The 18262-nt window shown below is 42.7% G+C and overlaps 1 protein-coding gene across 1 annotated transcript in view; it reads right to left on the bottom strand.

Annotated features, from left to right (window-relative positions):
* The window catches only part of EPB41L5 (erythrocyte membrane protein band 4.1 like 5), a 92430-nt gene extending 75063 nt beyond the window's left edge, over positions 1–17367 (bottom strand). The window contains exons 1-2 of the mRNA XM_056861511.1: positions 17187–17367; positions 3694–3798 (exon numbers count right to left, since the gene is read on the bottom strand). Of these exons, the coding sequence (XP_056717489.1) occupies positions 3694–3798; positions 17187–17366 (285 nt within the window). The 5' untranslated portion in view covers position 17367. The remainder of the gene's footprint in view (positions 1–3693; positions 3799–17186) is intronic.
* Positions 17368–18262: the final 895 nt, after the last annotated feature.

The raw sequence follows: 18262 nt of genomic DNA, 5'->3' as shown, positions 1-18262 counted from the left end.
AACAGTAATCTTTTGGTACCTGACAAACATCACTGTTCCATTAAAAGAAAGCAAAAGCACCCACATTAGACTGAGAAAAGTACCCTGTCGACTGCAAATTAATTACTACAGCAGAACGGAAACAAAAAAAATGCCTAAAGTTAACATGTTACAGTACCTCGGGAGTATAAGAACAAGTTGCACAAGAAGACATAATTGAGACAGGAAGAATCTCTTGCTGTGCTAGTAGAAAGAAGAGCAACAGCCAAAGGATCTAAATTGGGAACTTTAATGTTGGATTTGAATTAATAACTTCTGATGTTTTGTTTGTATTAGTCATGTCAGTCAATCATGTTTATTGTGCATGATCAATTGTGTTTATTGTGCCTTTACAATCAACACAATATTACAACAACTTAAAAATATATAAAACTATTAAAAGTCATAAGATTAAAATACACCAATCTGGCTCCTTTCCTCAGAGCTTTCTTTGTCCTGATTTTCCTGGCCGCAAGGCCATAAAGTACCATTTTTGGGGAAACAAAAGGGTCAATATCGGAAAGCAAGATAATTAATTTATCGGCATCAGATAATAAGTGGAAAGTAGAAAGAATATTTGCCAGGAACTTATTCTGAGGCTTGATGTACAGAGGGCAGGGCAGGAAGTAATGGAGTAGATCTGAGCTACCACACAGATACTTTGAGCCCAGTTTTTTTTTTGAAAAACGACTGGCAAGAAGCTCCATGGGCATAGTTTGAAATCACAGTGATGTGAGAGCTGCTCTAAGGCTATAAGTTGTTGTATCTACCAGATAAGAAGATCTGAGATGATCTTTTTTATCATTTTATACCACTGGACTGATTTTGTTTGGGCAATTAGATGGCTATCAATTACAGCATCTTCCTTGTAAATCCATTCCCATAGGTCTAAATTATTCCCTGTGGGCCAGAGCATGTCATCTGGGATGGTAAAGCGGGAAGTAATAATTTCAAGGAAATCTGAACGCTCTGTAACCTTGTTTTGCAATAACTGAAAACTACGTTTACAGAGTGAGTTGATGTTATTTAAGTTATACTTTTTCAGTGTCTTTAAGATGATAAACTGAGCCTGGGCTTTAACTGTTTTTGTATTATGTTTCCTTTTGTAAGCTTCCTTGAGCAGGTTTCCTCGAGTGTGCATAAAATGTTCTAATTAATTAATTTAATTAAAAGTAATTCCATGTCCAGTCAAATAACAGGATAATTATACGCACTTAAATGCATAAATGAAGCAGGAATTTAAGATAAGGTACAAGTAATCACTTCAGTATAGTACAGCTAAAACATTTTATCGAGAACTCATATCACTTTTGCCAAAAACCCCAAAATGAGACCTTTTAATTTAACTCTTGTGTTCAACATTCTCTATTTGTAATGCAGTTCTCTCTCTTATTACAGCCCATTCCTTGGGGGGGGGGGGCGTTTTTAGGCCGTGCCACCTCCAGAGCGGATTCCACCCCCCCCCACTGAAGCAAAGATTCTGCCCTTACCTGCAAGCCCCATTGAACTGCTCCATAGCATTCTACAGGGCTAAGCCACCATTTTTGGTGATGTAAACTCGAGTAGGGGCAGAGGGGGTATTCCCAGCCTGAGAGGGCTTAGGAAGCGGTATAGAGGCAGCTCCGCTCCCAGGAACACCCCCTGGATGCCAGTGTGTGTGCTAGTTTGCATGGCACAAGCAACACGGATGCTGGCATAGGGGTCACGACAGTTGTGTGGCTCCACCCCCCTTCAGGATTGCACACTTAGTTACAAGACTGAATTTAGGTCTGCAAGTTTAAGACATAGTTTTACATTTCAAATATGAATGCTATTTTTAGTCCCTTAACATGCTAACATGCTTTTAGCCCCCTACCAAGCAGCAGCAGATGTTGACAAAAACACAAAACAGACTAACACAATACTGAAGACCGCGATATCAGAATGACATTATATGTTATTTGAAGTTCCAACACATGGCTTGGGGTGTGTGTGCAAAATGTACTGAGATATCTGGTGAGGTCTCTCAAACACTATACATTACTAGTTAAAATGCCACAAGATGCGAGTGTCAGGTTTTACGATTCCCTACCCCCGCTCCCAGTTTCTTTACCACTGAAAAAGGGCTACATGAATGGACAGATCATGAAAGAATGCATGAAATGACAGGAGAAGGGAGCGTGCATGTTTTGACAATAGAGATAACAGGGAAAGGTGTCTTAGCTGACACTAGAACACTATATCCAACCTAACAAGCAGCAGCAGATAAAGCACTTATCCTATGGGATACTTCTATGATGGTACACTGTCTGGGCTCAAGAAGCAGCAGACAGCTCTGGAATCTTATTCATATACTTTATTAATGTTTTTCTACCACACAATGCCTAAAGCAACATGCAATTTTTAAAATCTCAGGCAATCCACTAATAAAACAAATACTTGTACATATAGTCTGAGACTGAAAGAGTCTGCTGAAGTTATATCTGCAACATGAACAAGTCATCATTGCTACACGGCTATAAGAACACAGTACTAAGATTGGCACCAAGCAGTAATGAAAGACTACTTTTGAAAGTGACAGGAGACACTATACATTCACAAACTACTATGGTTTTGACCATCTCAGAAAAGGTGCAGGCTAAATTTCTAAGAAATTTTTTCCAGGCGACGAATATTATTTCAAACGCGGCACTAAGAATTGAATCTGGGATGATCACAGTTCAGGCCAGACTTTGGGTCATCACATTTATGTTTTGGTTGAAACTGCAATATCAAAAAAAGGGGCTAATAACCCTGATACTAACAGATTCATTCACGTCCTGGCAAACAGCACTCAATAAGAAGTTGGGCTATTATGGGCTTTCCTGTCAATTTCTTTTAACAATGACCTATGAGAAGGCAAAGGAGCTTCTTAAGAACAGAGTAGCTGAGGTAGACAGGCACCATGACCTAAATAAGATTCTGAATCCTCTCTTTAGAAAGGATCTGCTTATCAGGAGTAGGACCATGTTATATCTGTCCAATATTACAAATCCTGAATATCGCAGAGCCTTTATGCTTCTTCGGGTATAACGCCCTGCCTTCCAAGTTCATAGATGGGATATATAATAAACGCCCATTAGAAGCACGTAGATGCATATGCAAACAGGATGCTCTTGAAACTACTGAACATGTGCTATTTGAGTGTAATTTATATGATCATATCCGCACAGGTCCATTGATTCCATTATTAGTGGACTGCCCCAGATCTCTGAGAAAACAACGTCTAGCGCTCCTCCTATCGGACACAATAGTTAACCTATCTGCTAGCATGGCCAGATTTGCTTGGTTAGCAATGAAAATAAGGCAAAGATCGCTTAAGGCTATACAGTAGCCAAGCAAATTGGGAATATGTATTCTGTGTACTGTATTTATCTATATACCTAATGTATGTGCTTTCTGATAGACTTATTTTACCAAACCTCTGCTATTATTAAGCATTCCAATTTTAATAATATACTGCTTTCGTTCTACTTGATATTAATTAGCTATGTACCTCTGCATTCCCCCCATTAAGCATCTAAATTTTAATTGTATTTTGTACTTCTTTTACTTTATATTATTCAGTTTGATGGTCTATGACTGCAAATAAAATGATGATGATGATACTATGGTTTTGGGTATTTACTACCGTAAAAAAAATTCCTCATCACTCACTGCCACTTGCGCAGAGTCCATGAACCGTAGTCCAAAGTAGTCATTTTCAATGAGGTCCAGATGGTACATGATCTGCTCGAACAGATGCTGTCCTTTGGCTTTTTTCTGAAATTACAAAAAGAACTTGTATTGGTAAGAGACAGATTAGTAGCTGATTAAGCTTATTTTTAGGGCAAATTTTGCAAGCATTCTACTGAAGTATTTTAGCGAAACACCCCACGTTCTCCAGACATTAGTCTTATCTGTTGCTACAGAACTATCAGTATCAGAAAAGCTGTTCTGGGAAGCGAAGTAAGACAGACTTATGGGTGCTACTACTCAAGCAATGCCTGATATGCTAAATGTGATGCATTTTAGGTCTGTCATATGCCAATGCTATTCTAAAATTACTTGAAAACCTCTGCTCCTTTTAGTTAGGCTAGCAGAAAGTCAGTCATGGTATAGAAAGGGGATACAAGGCTAGAAAAAGTACTTGTTTCACTTTCAAGATCAGGAAAGGCCAAGAAACCATTATGACTTTATTGTACCGGTACTTGATTTTATGTAATTTTTAATGTGACTTCTTCAGTCATTTATTCTACTGCTGTTTTAAATATTTTATTGATTTTCAGTATATCACTGTTTCAGCTTTTAAGCTGCCTTGGATATAGCAATATAGAGAGGTGAGGTATTTCTAGCCATTCTAATCACTTAGAAGCTGGAATGTAAGTGGGCAATCCCCCCCCCCAAAGTCAGCATGATCTTGGTTGCCAAAGAGGTTGTCTAAAACACCCTTAAGACATGTAAACACAAAAGTCAAATTGATGAGGAAATGGGAAAGCGCTTTTCAAACAGTTTTTCAGTAAGTTCTTATGTTTACAGGGTCTCAGTTGTGACCAGAAATTTTTCATTATTCAGAATGCCAAATCAAATTGTTCACATTCAGGAACAGCCAAGGGTTTCGATCAAATGATTTTTATATTGATAAAGTGCATAGTGAGCATTTCCATCCCCTTTCTCTAGGAGTTTTTTTTAAGATTCATAATACAATTAAGGCGAACACAAGGTCTGTTAAGAACCCCCAGGACCTTGCTGTTTTGCACCATACAAGAAATTCTTGTGTTCATTGTCTGTTCTTAGAAGTCTGTATAAAACTAACAAAAGATTAAGTTCACTGAATCTAACAATTAAAAAATATTAACACTAAAAGTAATACTTTTAGCTCCCTCCTTCCCCAAAATCCCTTGATGATTGCGAACCTGTTTATATTAAGGCCAAATTACATTTTACATGCCAATGCCTAGAAAAAGAAATACAGCTTTAGGAGAAAGGGGTAAAGTTAACCTTTTCCCATGTCTGCTGCCTCTCTGCTCAAAACTGTCCTCTCTCCAGCCACACCTTTGGCAGGTTCCAAACAACAACCAGTGTTTCACTATACCAGTGGTCCCCAACATGGTGCCCATGAGCGCCATAGTGCCCACCAAGTGTTTTTAGAACGTGGCCTGGACCTTCACTCCCTCATGCCCACCCACCCACACCTCCCCAGAGCAGCCAATACTCTTTTCTGCCTTATTCCTCAGTAGGGTTGCCAGGTCCCTCTCTGCCACTGGCGGGAGGTTTTTGGGGTGGAGCCCAAGGAGGGAGGGGTTTGGGGAGGGGAGGGACTTCGATGACACGGAGTTCAAATGCCAAAGCGGCCATTTTCTCCAGGTGAACTGATCTCTATCGGCTGGAGATCAGTTGTAATAGCAGGAGATCTCCAGCTACCACCTGGAGGTTGGCAACCCCATTCCTCAGGTATCTTGAAACACAGAATGACACATCCAACAGGGCTTTACCAACACTCAGGAGTTCAGGAAGCTCTATCAGATATGCATGGCTTGTCATGCTGTGTTTCAAGACACCTGGGACAGTAAATAGCTGCTCTGAGGAGGGTAAGGGAAAGGTGGGTAGGAGCAGCAGTCAGAATCCCCAGACAGTCGCCGCTGAATCAGAGCCACTAGCTTTATACAAGTGCTAGGGAGCAACCACTGGGGGAGGGTTTGGCCTACACGCTCTGCTTATTGACCTTCTTGGGGCTTCTGGTGGGTCATGGGCACCTGGTTGTCAAAGAGGATGCTGGATTAAAATGGACCGTTGGCCTGATCCTACACAGCAGTTCTTATGTTCTAGCTCTGCATGTTCATCCTTGTGCAAGGGCTCAACAAGAGTATCTAAACCCACCAATGACTAATGCTTCCTGAAATATGAATATTACTAAACCAGTCTCTCTTCTACTCCCAAATAAACTAGCATGTCTATGAACTATCCAGAAATCACATTGTAATGGCAGATCCTTCAGGGGGTTTGCTGTGAAACCCTCTTTCATGACAAGAAGCCCAGTTCCCAACACAGAGCATGCATTCAGAGAAAACAGTAGCAACAGCTATTTCACATTCTAATCTCACAAGTGCCCATCTAAATGGGACAAAGGTCTTGGGAAAATGCCTAGTTAGACTCAGGAAAAATTGGACTTGTATCACCGAGTCGTGGAAAATTATAAATGCCCCAAAGCAATAATTCTCAGTATAGTTACTTCTGCTTCTATTCCCCCCATACCAAACATTCCAGAGATATTAAAAACAAGAAAGCACAAACTGCACTCTAATGTGAAACAGAGAAATTGGAAGTGTACTGCAGAATACAGATAATTTCATAGCCCTGGTGGAATTTCATCAAATTAGGGACATTTATGCAATCATTTTTTAAAAGATCCTTAATTTAGAGTCTCATACCTACAAGTGTTTTTACTAACTTCATCTAATTCCTGAGGGCCATGTGACCAATAGCCTGTTTGATTAGTAATGCCCCTAAAGAGGAAGGGTGCTAAGATAATGCTGTTGGTCTCTTGACCCTAATTATGTAATCTGTACATTCACTTCTCCAGTCCCCGCTCCCACTCCTATCAAATCCTCCAACCCTTGAACACAGTTACATGGGAAACCTTGAACACAGTTACATGGGAACACTCATTAGTGTCAACCTCCATTAAAGTTGGTGCCTAGGTACATGGGGGAAAACTGTATTTTGAGAAGGGGGGAAGGAAGCATTTGACCTATGGCCAACATGGGTAAGAAACTGGGAGAATTATAAGTCCACCAGCCATCTGTACTTTGAGGCCAGCCTTAGACTGAGGTAATCTGAGGACAGAATTAAAATTCAGTAGTTATTTTTATTTAGTAACATGTACTAACACACTGAGGGACACCAGAAATCTGAAGAACATGATGTAAAAATACAAGACATATCCATTCCATGCAATAGATTTCTCTTTAGTAGAACCAAACTATAAAAATAACTTATCCTTCTCTTTAAATAGTGTTTTGCCTGTTGGAACCACTGCAAAGGAGAAGCAGTTAATACTTTATTGTAAATCATTATCTTTGGGGTGTTTAACTACTTCACTCATAAAACAGACCAGACGTTTATCCTCTTGAGAGACAGCAGGCTCCCTTCTGATTCTTTAAGATCTCAATGGTACTAATTGCTGCATTAATCAAAAAGAAACAAGGGATAAAACCACACAAACATTAACAGCAGGGCTACACACTGGAGATATTTAACAGTGCCATCCTATGCAGAGTTAATGTAGTTTAACCCCGTTCATTTCAATGGGCTTGGACTACAGTATCTTTGCGTAGGATTGCACTGTAAATCAACTGCAAGATCTCTATTAAAGGTTTGAGAAGCATCTTGAGGAAAAATGAACTTACTTCAAACCAATGCTAGAGAACCTTCTTTGGCTGTAATCTAATCAAACTTTTAACACATCACGAAAAGCCGCTCTAAACCTGGCCTCAGCTGGGGAAGGCAAGGCAGAAATTTGATAAAATAAATAAATAAATGTTCTCCACACCTTATCCAAATAGCAGTACACAAACTTCATACTTTTTCATTATACAATAATTCTTTGTATAATTACAGCAGTGGAATTCTCAGTCATATTTCTGCCTTCAGGACTCTTAGGGGATTAACGCATGGGCAGAATGTTCCTGGTTCGCTCCTCTGTTATCTCCCAATATTTTAATCCCACAATATTTAAGTCTGGATAATCAAACGCATGACGCCAGCCTATCCCACATTAAGTCTGACACAAGTCGCTGCTGGAGGCTCCCCGTGCGTTTGAACCAACCATATAATGTGGGATAATTCGCAGTGCGGGATAGCAGGGGAGTGACATCGCCCAAGGATTGGCTGAGGGGTAATCCAATCAAAGGGCGATTCTCCCCCTTTTTTTCTTGGAACACCAGCGTTCCGGTATACCATCGTCTCAACCTGTTAAGCATTGATCTTCTCAGGCATAAAATGGCTTTTTGGAGTGGGGCAGTGGAATGCATACTAGAGGGAGGGAGGTGCGTTGGTGCTACTGAAAAAAAGATGTGGGTATTTTTTTGCTGAGATGTTAGAAAACCGGCAATCTGGTGAAGCTAGCATACCTCAGAGGTTTACAGGCATTGCAAACGAACTCACTAGTAGAAGCTGGTGTGGATGACAGGATGGCTTGTGCTAGTCCCACGGGCTGTCATTCCAGTCCCAGAGCTCTGGGTTTAGAGATCTTACTGGAAAATCCATTCCACATTTTCTTTGCAACTCTGTTTGTGCTGTAATGTATTTCAATGGGGCTCATGCAAGGCAATTGGCAATCCAGGCTCCTTCAATAGGCTATGCATCCTCTCCCATTGTTTCTAATCGGCTAGCCTGTCATTCATTTTAGTGCATCCCGACTTCACCTCTTTGCTTCCACCCACACCCGGAAACTAGCTGCGATGATCCCGAGGTGGCCAGCCCAGAGGAGAGGGGAAGGAAAGCCTTGTGCATTTTTCAGCGTGCCGCTTCAGAGGCTCACAACAGCACAGCGGATGGGAACGCGTTGATCAGATTGACGGACCGCGTTTTGCTTCCACCCAAAGCTGGAAAGTTGTGCCTTTTCCTTCCGAGTGTAAAATAAAGCTGCATGGTGAGGGGGAGGCAACAAAACTGGCCGGGCTTATTCAAAACAGGACAAAATGGGCATTTTAGTTAAAAAGACGGGACGGCCAGGAAATGTGACAAAAAACGGGTCAGCCTATACAAAAGGAAGGTAGGACAGGACTGTGCTTCAGCTGCCATTTGCCTTGGGGTGGGGGCTCAGTCCCCCCTCGCACGTTCAGGGGGGCTCGAGGGCTTGAGCCCCCCCAAAGTTTACGCCTATGTGAGGGAGACCAGTAAGGGGCGTGTCCTTGAACGAAAGGAGGTTAGTAGTGGGCTAGTCATGTGATTAGACGCACGCCGGCGTTCCAGTAATGTAGCGAAATTAAAAAAAAGTAGCGGTTTAGCACTGAAAAGATCGCTACAAACCAGGGATTGCTTAACCCGGTTTTTTTTGCCTTAATTCGCGACTAAGGCGGGTCCGATGGGCAGCACTTGGACGGTCGTGCGTGTGGACCACGGAGATTCGCTACTATTAAGGCACAAAAGCGAGGCAAATTGGTCGTGCGTTAAACCCCTTAGTCCCAAAGCCTAGGAATTCCAGTCTTTGAATGTTAATTTCCAGATAAACTGCACGACTCAGTAAAAACATGGAACACCTGTCTAAGGGATTTGTTCACATCTTTGTTGTTTGCCACTGTAGAAAGAACTCTGTTATTAGCTTATTTTGACAACCTTATTTTGGCCGTCTGTCCTGGTATACCCCCCCTCAAAGAGCATTACGATCTGCTGATAATAATCTACTGGTGATCCCCAGCCCTAAGAGTGTGTGGCTGTCCTCGACAAGAGCCAGGGCCTTCTCGGCCCTGGCTCCGGCCTGGTGGAATGCTCTGTCTGGTGAAATCAGGGCCCTGTGGGACCTTAAACAGTTCTGCAGAGCCTGTAAGGCAGAGCTATTTCGCCAGGCCTATACTTGAGGGCAGCCACGGATACAACTTTTGCAGCCTCCCTATTCCCCCCCTTCTGTACTTTATGCTGGAATCCATTTGAGGGGTGGCTTCCCTGTCTACTCAGTCAAGTCAGTAGAAATTGATGCACCTTGAGAGTTGCCTGGTTTTAGTTAAAATGCTATTGTTTTAAATTTTTATGGTTGATGTATATTTTAAATGATGTGACCTGCCCTGAGCCTGGCCTTGGCCGGGGAGGGCAGGCAAGAAATTGAATGAATGAACGAATGTACAGGCAACTAATCTATGAAAAAAAATTATTGGTCTACTCTTAGAAGCTACTGATCAGAGATAACAGCTAACAGAAATACCAACACAACCAAGAAGCCACAAGGGAACTGATGGCTTGGAAAAGTGAGGTCAAAAGAAACAAAGGTATGTATCAAATCACAGTTTCAAGGATGAAATGCCACTGTTGATTCTCCCCAGTGATCTCCATTTTGCCCCCAATGCTGCTGACCCCCATGAACAAAACCCTGGTGGGCAAAGTGAGCTACAGGAAGAGGTAGAACCAGTAGATTTGACCTGACATCTTTTCTGATATTCTAATTTCTGTGTGCCAAAATTAGAGTTCTGTGAAATGAAAGACTCCAAAGAAGTAACACTGATCTTTCCGTTACAAAATGCCTGAAAGGGAGCTTAAATAAAAATATGACAAAACTGCAACAATAAATGGGATGGATCTAATAGAAAAATTCACAGATGGTTGTCATGGACAGCTGAATACTGATGTGTTGACCCAGTCATGGAACCCTTGATTGACAGGGGGTTCAAACAGAATTCTATGGTTGGCAGTTGAGAGAGGCAGTTGGGAAATGACAGTTGGAAACTGACAGTTAGAAGGTGACAGTCAGTGGCCGGCAGCTGGAGTAAGAAGAACACAGTTGTGTAGAATCAAGAAGGATCCTGTGTGAGGGAAGTGAATTGAGTGTCCTTCCCTAAGGGGAATAGCTCCAAAGAAAAACGGGTGATCCCTAGCCAGTTTTATGGAAGAAAACTCAGAACTCATGTGTTTTGTTCCTGCCTCCAAATACCAAAAGGTATATAGATATCATTCAAAAATTGCAAAATGTGATAGATAATACAAAAAAATTATTATGATTACAAAAATACAAGGTTAAATCATAATATATCCAGAAGTCAAAATGGCAACTATCAGAAACATTATCAAAAGATTTACAAGCCAAATATAACAAATAACAATATCAATACAGAGATTGTGTACAATTTCAATATGGCAATTCTGTAAAACAGTTTACAAGCTGGGGAAGAGCACATAACAAAGGACAGGATGCTGGCTACGTTCCTGTTTTGATGTATGAGTCTTCATCAGTCATGAATGACCTTGCACTGGTTAATTTGGAAGCCAGAAAATCAAGAACAAATTCATAACTTGTAGTGCGGGTAACTTCAAAGACAATCACCATGCTCCTACCAAAAGATTGATCTGTGTGAGTACTGGATGTGCATAAATGAGAATGCTATTCAAAAAAGAGGAATGAGAAGGGGAGGGCGCACCTGCCTTGAATTATCAAAGCTAAAATGGAAAGCGTGGGACATTTCATATGTCTCTGGAGTAAACTTGGTGAGGAACAAAAAAATAAAATTTCATCATAATGGTTTTGTTGGAGTGGATCTTTCCTAGGCTTCTACTTCCATAAGCAGTCTGCTGTTCACTCTAAAAATCTTCCCAGGGTCAACAGAGCCTCACGGAAGAATGGGTCACTTTCGTGACAAGAGGGAAATCAGGTTCCTTCTTCAGCTAGTGGCTTCCACTATAATGGCCTTTCACTTATAGGCCATATAGAACATATGGAAATGTATAGAATTCATAGAATTTTCCTATTTTGGATTGTCCTATTACTTATTGATTTCTATTAAGAGGTTTGTCTTTCTGTAATAAGGCTGCAGAAGGCACAAACAGGCAAAGAGACTTTTCCCTATAACATTACCAATGGGTAACAGCAAGAACAACAATCAGAATGACAACAGACAGTAGAGGAAACTACGGGTTCTAGCTCGCTCCAGGTATGCAAGGCATCTGCCTTGTGGTTGTCTAAGGAATTTATCATATATTGAAGGTTCGATATTAGTGCTCAGAGTATGATCAGGGTGGGCAAGACGCCTTCCGCCTCAGGAGAGAAGGAGCCTTCACGGTAAGTAATCAAGGCTCCGTTCTCCACTGAGGCTTCAGGCGTCTTGAGAAGTGGGACCTTCAAGAGCTCCCAACTGGGCGGGTTACGAACCTTCTTGCACTACCTGCTGCAATACCCTTCGTCCGAAGGACGCCTGTGCAGAAGACCAAGAGTTGATCTGATGAAGGTAGAGATTGTAGACCATGTTGCGGCCCTACAAATCTCTTCTAATGGTGCTTGTCTGTTAAAAGCAGCCGTTGTGGCTGCACTACGTAAGGAGTGGGCTGTGATGCCAACCGGAACAGGGTTCCCACTAGCCCTGTAGGCTTCAATAATGCAATGTTTAAGGGTGTAACTAATTGCAGCCACTGACATTTGTTTACCCCTGGTGGGGTTGTTGATGCGTATAAACATATAGTCAGTCTTCCTAAACTCCGCCGTTCTACGGATAAAGGTACGGATCGCCCTCCTAAGATCCAGAGAATGCCAGGTGCGCTCCCTAGAACAAGAAGGTCTTGGGCAAAAAGAAGATAAATAGATTTCCTGCAATTTGTGAAATGGAAAGTTTACTTTGGGACGGAACGTCGGGTCTGGTCTCAAAACCACTTTACCCTTATGAAACACACAGAGACCTTCTCTGATGGATAATGCCCTAATTTCCGATACCCGTCTGGCCGAGGTGATGGCCACCAAAAACAAAACCTTCATGCGAAGGAATTTTAAAGGAACTGAGTCGAGAGGCTCAAAGGGAGCGGAGGTAAGTGCATTCAAGATTCTTAAAAGCCACTGGAGAGGTCTCGAGTGGAACCGAGCCACTGCAATGCATGAGATCATGAGTCCTAAGAGCTTTGCTAACCTCATTAGACGTGCTGATCTCGACTTGATTACGGAGGATGCTAAGGTGACAATTTTGCAAATTCGCTCCGGGGGTAAGGAAAGGGAATTTGCCTGAGAATCTATCCGAACTCCCAGGTGTACTAGGGAGCGAGAAGGTATTAAGGAACTCTTTTTGAAACTGATTATGTAACCATGGTCCTGGAGTACCTGCACTACTGTTGTAGTATGCTGGATGGATTGCTCCCTGGATTGAGCACAGATCAGGCTGTCGTCCAGGTACAGATGTACCTGGATCCCTTCCTGTCTGAGAGCCGCCATGACCGTCACGAGGATCTTTGTAAAAACCCTCGGGGCGGAAGCCAGGCCGAAGGGAAGCTCCCTGAACTGAAAATGACATGGGCCAATTTCAAAACGGAGGAATCGTTTGTGCCGCGGGTGAATGGGCACATGCAGATAGGCCTCGGTCAAATCTACCGCCGTCATGAAAGTATTGGGGCGTAATGACTCCACGATGGAACGTAAAGTTTCCATCCTGAAATGCTTTTTTGTCATCCTCCTGTTTACGTACTTGAGGTCCAGGATGGCCCTCCAGACCCCATTTTTCTTCGGGACGGTGAAAAATATGGAGTAAACCCCCTGGTGCATTTCGTGAACGGGAACCTGTTCTATGGCCTTGATGTTCTGCAGCTGTTGTATGGCCCTGAGTGTTCTGATGCGCTTCTCCCTCTTGAGAGAAGTGGGGGAAAGAATGAATCTGTCGCGTTGGTGGCAGGTGAACTCCAGAAGGTAACCCTCTGATATGATTCTGGAAACCCAGTTGTCTGGGTTGGAGGCTAACCATCTGGTCAGAAAAAAATGCAGCCTCCCCCCGATCCCTGTGGGTGGGATAGACGTCACTGGGCATTGGATTTTGTGAACTTGTCACCCTTGTCGTTGTATCCCTGGTTTCTGGTGGTGTTTTGAGGTCTTTGGAACCTACCGCCCCTTCGAAAGGGCCGGGAGGTATTCCAGGATCCTCTCTTGTAATCAGTCCGGTACTTGGAAGAGGGCCGAAAGGACTGGGTGTAACTAAACGATCTCTGTTCCTTGCGAAGTTGTTTGGGCATGACATGTTTTTTGTCTTTGGTTTCAATAAGAATTTTGTCTAATTTCCCCCCAAATAACTTATCCCCTTGAACGGGGTAAGCCATAAGGGTAGTTTTGGCCCTGAAGTCTGCTGGCCAGGCTCTAAGCCACAGGGCTCTTCTCAAGGCTGTGACGGAGGCCATGGATCGAGCTGTGAATGAGATTGAATCTAGTGAGGCGTCGGCCATTAGGCTGACCGCGCTTAAGACTTTCTCCAATCCTCCAATAACCCTGTGGTTATCCTCAGGTACCAACTGAATGAGTTTTTTGGTCCACAAGTATGAGGCCCCAGCAAAAATGGACATGGTTGCATTGGCCTGAATTGCAAGTGCAGAGGACTCATGCACCTTTCTAGCCAGAGAGTCCGACTTTCTGTCTAGTTGGTCGCGCAGGGTGCCTACGCCATCCTCCTGAACCAACCCAGGATTTTGTAGATCTGCCACTGGGGCATCTACAAGGGGCACTTTAAGCATGGTCATGGCATGTGGTGCCAAGCTGTACAGTTTTTTAATAGTAGGAGGCACTTGTTTGCTGGATGAAGGATTCTCCCACTCATCACTGACTGCTCTTACAAAGAGTTCAGGAAAGGGAACCAAGTTATTGGAAGCTTTCTTTCTAGGAAAACACTCCTTGACCCCTTGTTTTAACTTGGGTTTAGGTTCCTCTGAGGAATCAGACTCTTCATTTAAATCTAAGGCTAGAATAGCTTTAGCTAACAATCCCTGATAATCTTCCCCATTAAACAGTCTGGTAGGCTGATCATCTGACTGAGAAGACTTGTCCCCTGAGTCAAATTCTCCTTCCTCCCTCTCTTGATCTGAATCTAAGGAAATGGAAGAATCCAATTGACTAGTCTGAGCATTCAATCCCTTTGATTTCAGTGCAGCTTTAGTTGGCCACTGAGATGAGGTAGACGCCTGGGGCTGAACAGGCGTTGGAGCCATGGCGTGATTTAGGGCAGACTCCCCATCTCTAGTACTCCGGGAATGGGAAAGAGAAGTAGAGGGAGACCCTATGGGCCCTGTCCCTGTGGGCCCCGTCCATGGAAAGGGGGGGATCCTAAGTTGGAAAGCTTGAAAAGCCTGCCACTGCCTCTGCAGCGGATAGTTCACCAAATCGTCTGCCTCCTGCTGGGAGAAAACGTGCTGTCCCGCCAATTCAGAAGGGGGGGAAGTACGTTACCAACTCCAGGTCGGGAGACATCGGGTGCTGCAGCCGAGAGGGCATTGTTAGTTGCGTTCACGGAGGTTGCCGAGTAGGCAGGAGACTTCTTCCCAGCTCTCGCTTTGAGACCGGTCGCTTTAGAGCCGCGCCTCTTTTTCCCCGCTCCAATCTTTGTAGTCGCGGCTTTTCGCGCCTTTTTTGGCGCCACGAGCCGCGTCTCTCTCTCCGCGCTCTCCAGCGCGATCTCCACAGCGCTCTCCCCTAAGGGCTCACTATTGCGGCCGTTGGGGCAATCGGGCTCGTGGCGGGCCACCTGAACTAAACCTAGTCGGTAATCCTCTACCGACAATAAATCGTCTTCCCGGGTCGAGATGGCGTCCGCCTTCTTGGATTCTCCCGGGTCTCACTAAGTCCCTCACAGGAAAGAAAGAATTTACACACAAAAGGAAGGGATGGTGAGGGTAGGCCGGTAACAATGAAGAATAGGAAAAAACAGAATCGAAATAGAAGATAGAACAAACGAGAATAAGAATATCAGATTCTTCCTGCTCTAACTGAAGCACGGAGCTGTGCCAAGATCCTGTTTCCCCCTCAAGAAAGCAGAAGGAAACTGGGCTTCTGCAGGCTATTTTCCCGCCAGGAAGACAGGAAGTTAGATTTTAGTCCTGCCTTCCCCGGATGGAACAAGGAAAATAACCCACTGCTCAAGACGCCTGAAGCCTCAGTGGAGAACCAAGAAAACTGTTTAAATCGCTTAGTATCATCTTCTGGAATCTGTTCAATGGATAAGGGATAAAGTGCCAGTGCTTCCAACTCTCATTACAAACTGATGATCTAGAAGGATAATACAGAGAATGGTTTCAAAAGCAGCTGAGAGGTATGGAAAAATCAATAAGGATACATGCCACTTTTTCTCCAAGTGATTATTAATATGGAAACCAAAGAAGTTTCAATCCAAAATTGGTTGTGAAACCAGACTAAAATGGGTCCAGATAATAGGAATGTCTGCAACTCAGCCACCGCCATTTACCAACCTACCAACCCATCAATTAAATACACTTGCTTGGTGAGCACATGAGAGAGGGCCTTTTCCATAACAGACCCACAATTAGGGAACAACCTCCCCAGGGAGGTGCGCCTGGCCCCTCATAGTTGATCTTCATGAGACAGTTGAAGACAGTTTTTTTTAGGACTGTGTTTTGATTTATTCAGCTTTTACTACTGCTAGTCCTATTTGGAGTTTTTAAACTGTGATATGGGTTTAATAGCCCTTTTTATTATGTTTTTATAATGTTGTATCTATGTTGTAAGCCGCCTTGAGCTCAAGAGAGAAATGCAGCTAATAACTGGTTTAAGGGAGTGAATAAACACTTGAGCACCTTGCCTCAAAAGAGAAGTCTGTACTTTGAGAGTTAATAAAGTCCATTAGCCTTAAGTGTAGCCTCACAGCTGCCTCCTTCAACACAGCTCATACTGCTTGCTACTTCAATTACGTATTCAACAGCTCCCAAAACCATTTCTAGACATTGCCTATCTAGTCTGATAACATCTAGCTGTGGGGGAAACAGCAGGAGATGGGAGGCAGTTTCAACTGCAAAAGTAAAGATGGAGTGGATAAAGAGCCAACTGAAATACCAATTTGCAATTTTGACTTACAAACATGAAATGAAAATTAATCAGCAGCTTATAAGACAACATTCAAAAACTGACCTCCACAAAATCTGAATTCCTATATTCAAGGTTCCAAACTCAAAGCTCAGATTTCACAACAATGAAAACAATTCATAATAACCGAAGTTTAAAATTGGCACGGTAACATTAAAATTCAGTAAACTCTTGTTTTATTAGCTGCTAGTCACACATACAAACAATATAATGAAAATGACGAAGTTATTAAAGTTATCCAATTATCTGGTATCTTGGTCTAGACTAACAAAAAGCCCAGTGGCATCTTAAACACTGACAGATTTATGGTGCTTGAGTAGAAGCTAATCTACGAAAGCTCACATGTCATGTGTTAATCTTTAAACGGGCACATATGTAACAAACAAAGGTGGCTACCATTCTGGAATTTGTCACCCTAAATAGAAATAAGACTTTTAAAATATCTGATTTCATGGCCTGTCATCAGCTCCTGTGAATAACCTTTTCACCTTTCAGGACCAGTTCATAGTTTCTGTATGGTTGCCCACTATTATCATTCACACATTACCCTATCTAGAGATGTCAAAGAAGTCCCACACAATTACTCTTTCAAACATGAGTAAACTATGTTGAGAAAAGAAACTATGTCTCATACCGGTAAGTCCACACTGACATCAGTCCCATCCAGTAAAGAGACTCGGCATGTAATTATGGATTTTGCATCTCCAGCAGCAGGGATATGAGTTGCAGCTCGCTGTGCCTCTCTCAGCCGCTCCTTCTCTGCATGTTTGCGCATAGACCGGCGCCCCAGCGTTCGTCGAAAGAAACTCAGCATCATTACTAAACAGGCCAAGAAAAGAAGTTGTAAACTGAAGGAGAGAAAGACTAGTGTCTTGCAACCAAAATGTTTCAATGCATTCAGATTCCACTAAGTTTCTTGATATTCCTGAATCAAGAACCACAGAAAAAAAGCTTGCAAAGGTGCATATTCATAAGTCTCCTTAAACTGCCAGATCCTTTACTATCAGTATATGTGGCTTAACAGCTATCAGAAGTACTGGTTCCACGAGCCATATGGAAGAAAGAATTCATACCAAGGAGATGCAATGCACTCAGGGCTGCCTTAAAGTTGCTCTCATGATATGTATACCCAGATCCTTCTAAGAAGAAAAGTTATAGTACCAGGCAGTTGTTATTTGGGTTTGTTTCTTTCAATTAAAGAATCATCAACACATCTTTCAACCATAAGGTCTCACAATGATTGCAGTGCTTGTACTGATGGTGGGTTAAAAGCATATTTGGAAAGGGAACATTCCTAATAGTGCTCCCTTAAGAATGGTAAAAAAAAAAAAAATGGCAGGTAATTTAGTGCCAACCCTACTATCCAAGCTTTTTGTGGCCTTAAACAGGAACAGCTGCTCACAATAATGTACCTAGTTCAAGTGGGCTCCACTATTCATTAAACATACAGCCTTAGGATGCAACAGTTGCTCCTTGAAAGGGAGAATTGTATTTTATGCAGAGTTAAGAGAAAACATATTTTCTGGCCTCTTTACAGCACTGGTTTTGGCATATATTAATTTATGAACACTTTGGGATTCACTTAGTACCGGATCAGATGGTGCAGACCATCCCACTCATTCACACTGCTATTTTCAGACTCAAGAAACTGGACATATATCTTAAACTCTGATTTTACTATGAAGCAGATCCAAGTCTGCAGACAGATTC

Source organism: Euleptes europaea, chromosome 15, assembly GCF_029931775.1.
Source record: "Euleptes europaea isolate rEulEur1 chromosome 15, rEulEur1.hap1, whole genome shotgun sequence".
NCBI lineage: Eukaryota > Metazoa > Chordata > Lepidosauria > Squamata > Sphaerodactylidae > Euleptes > Euleptes europaea.
This window is presented reverse-complemented; position numbering and strand designations above follow the sequence as displayed.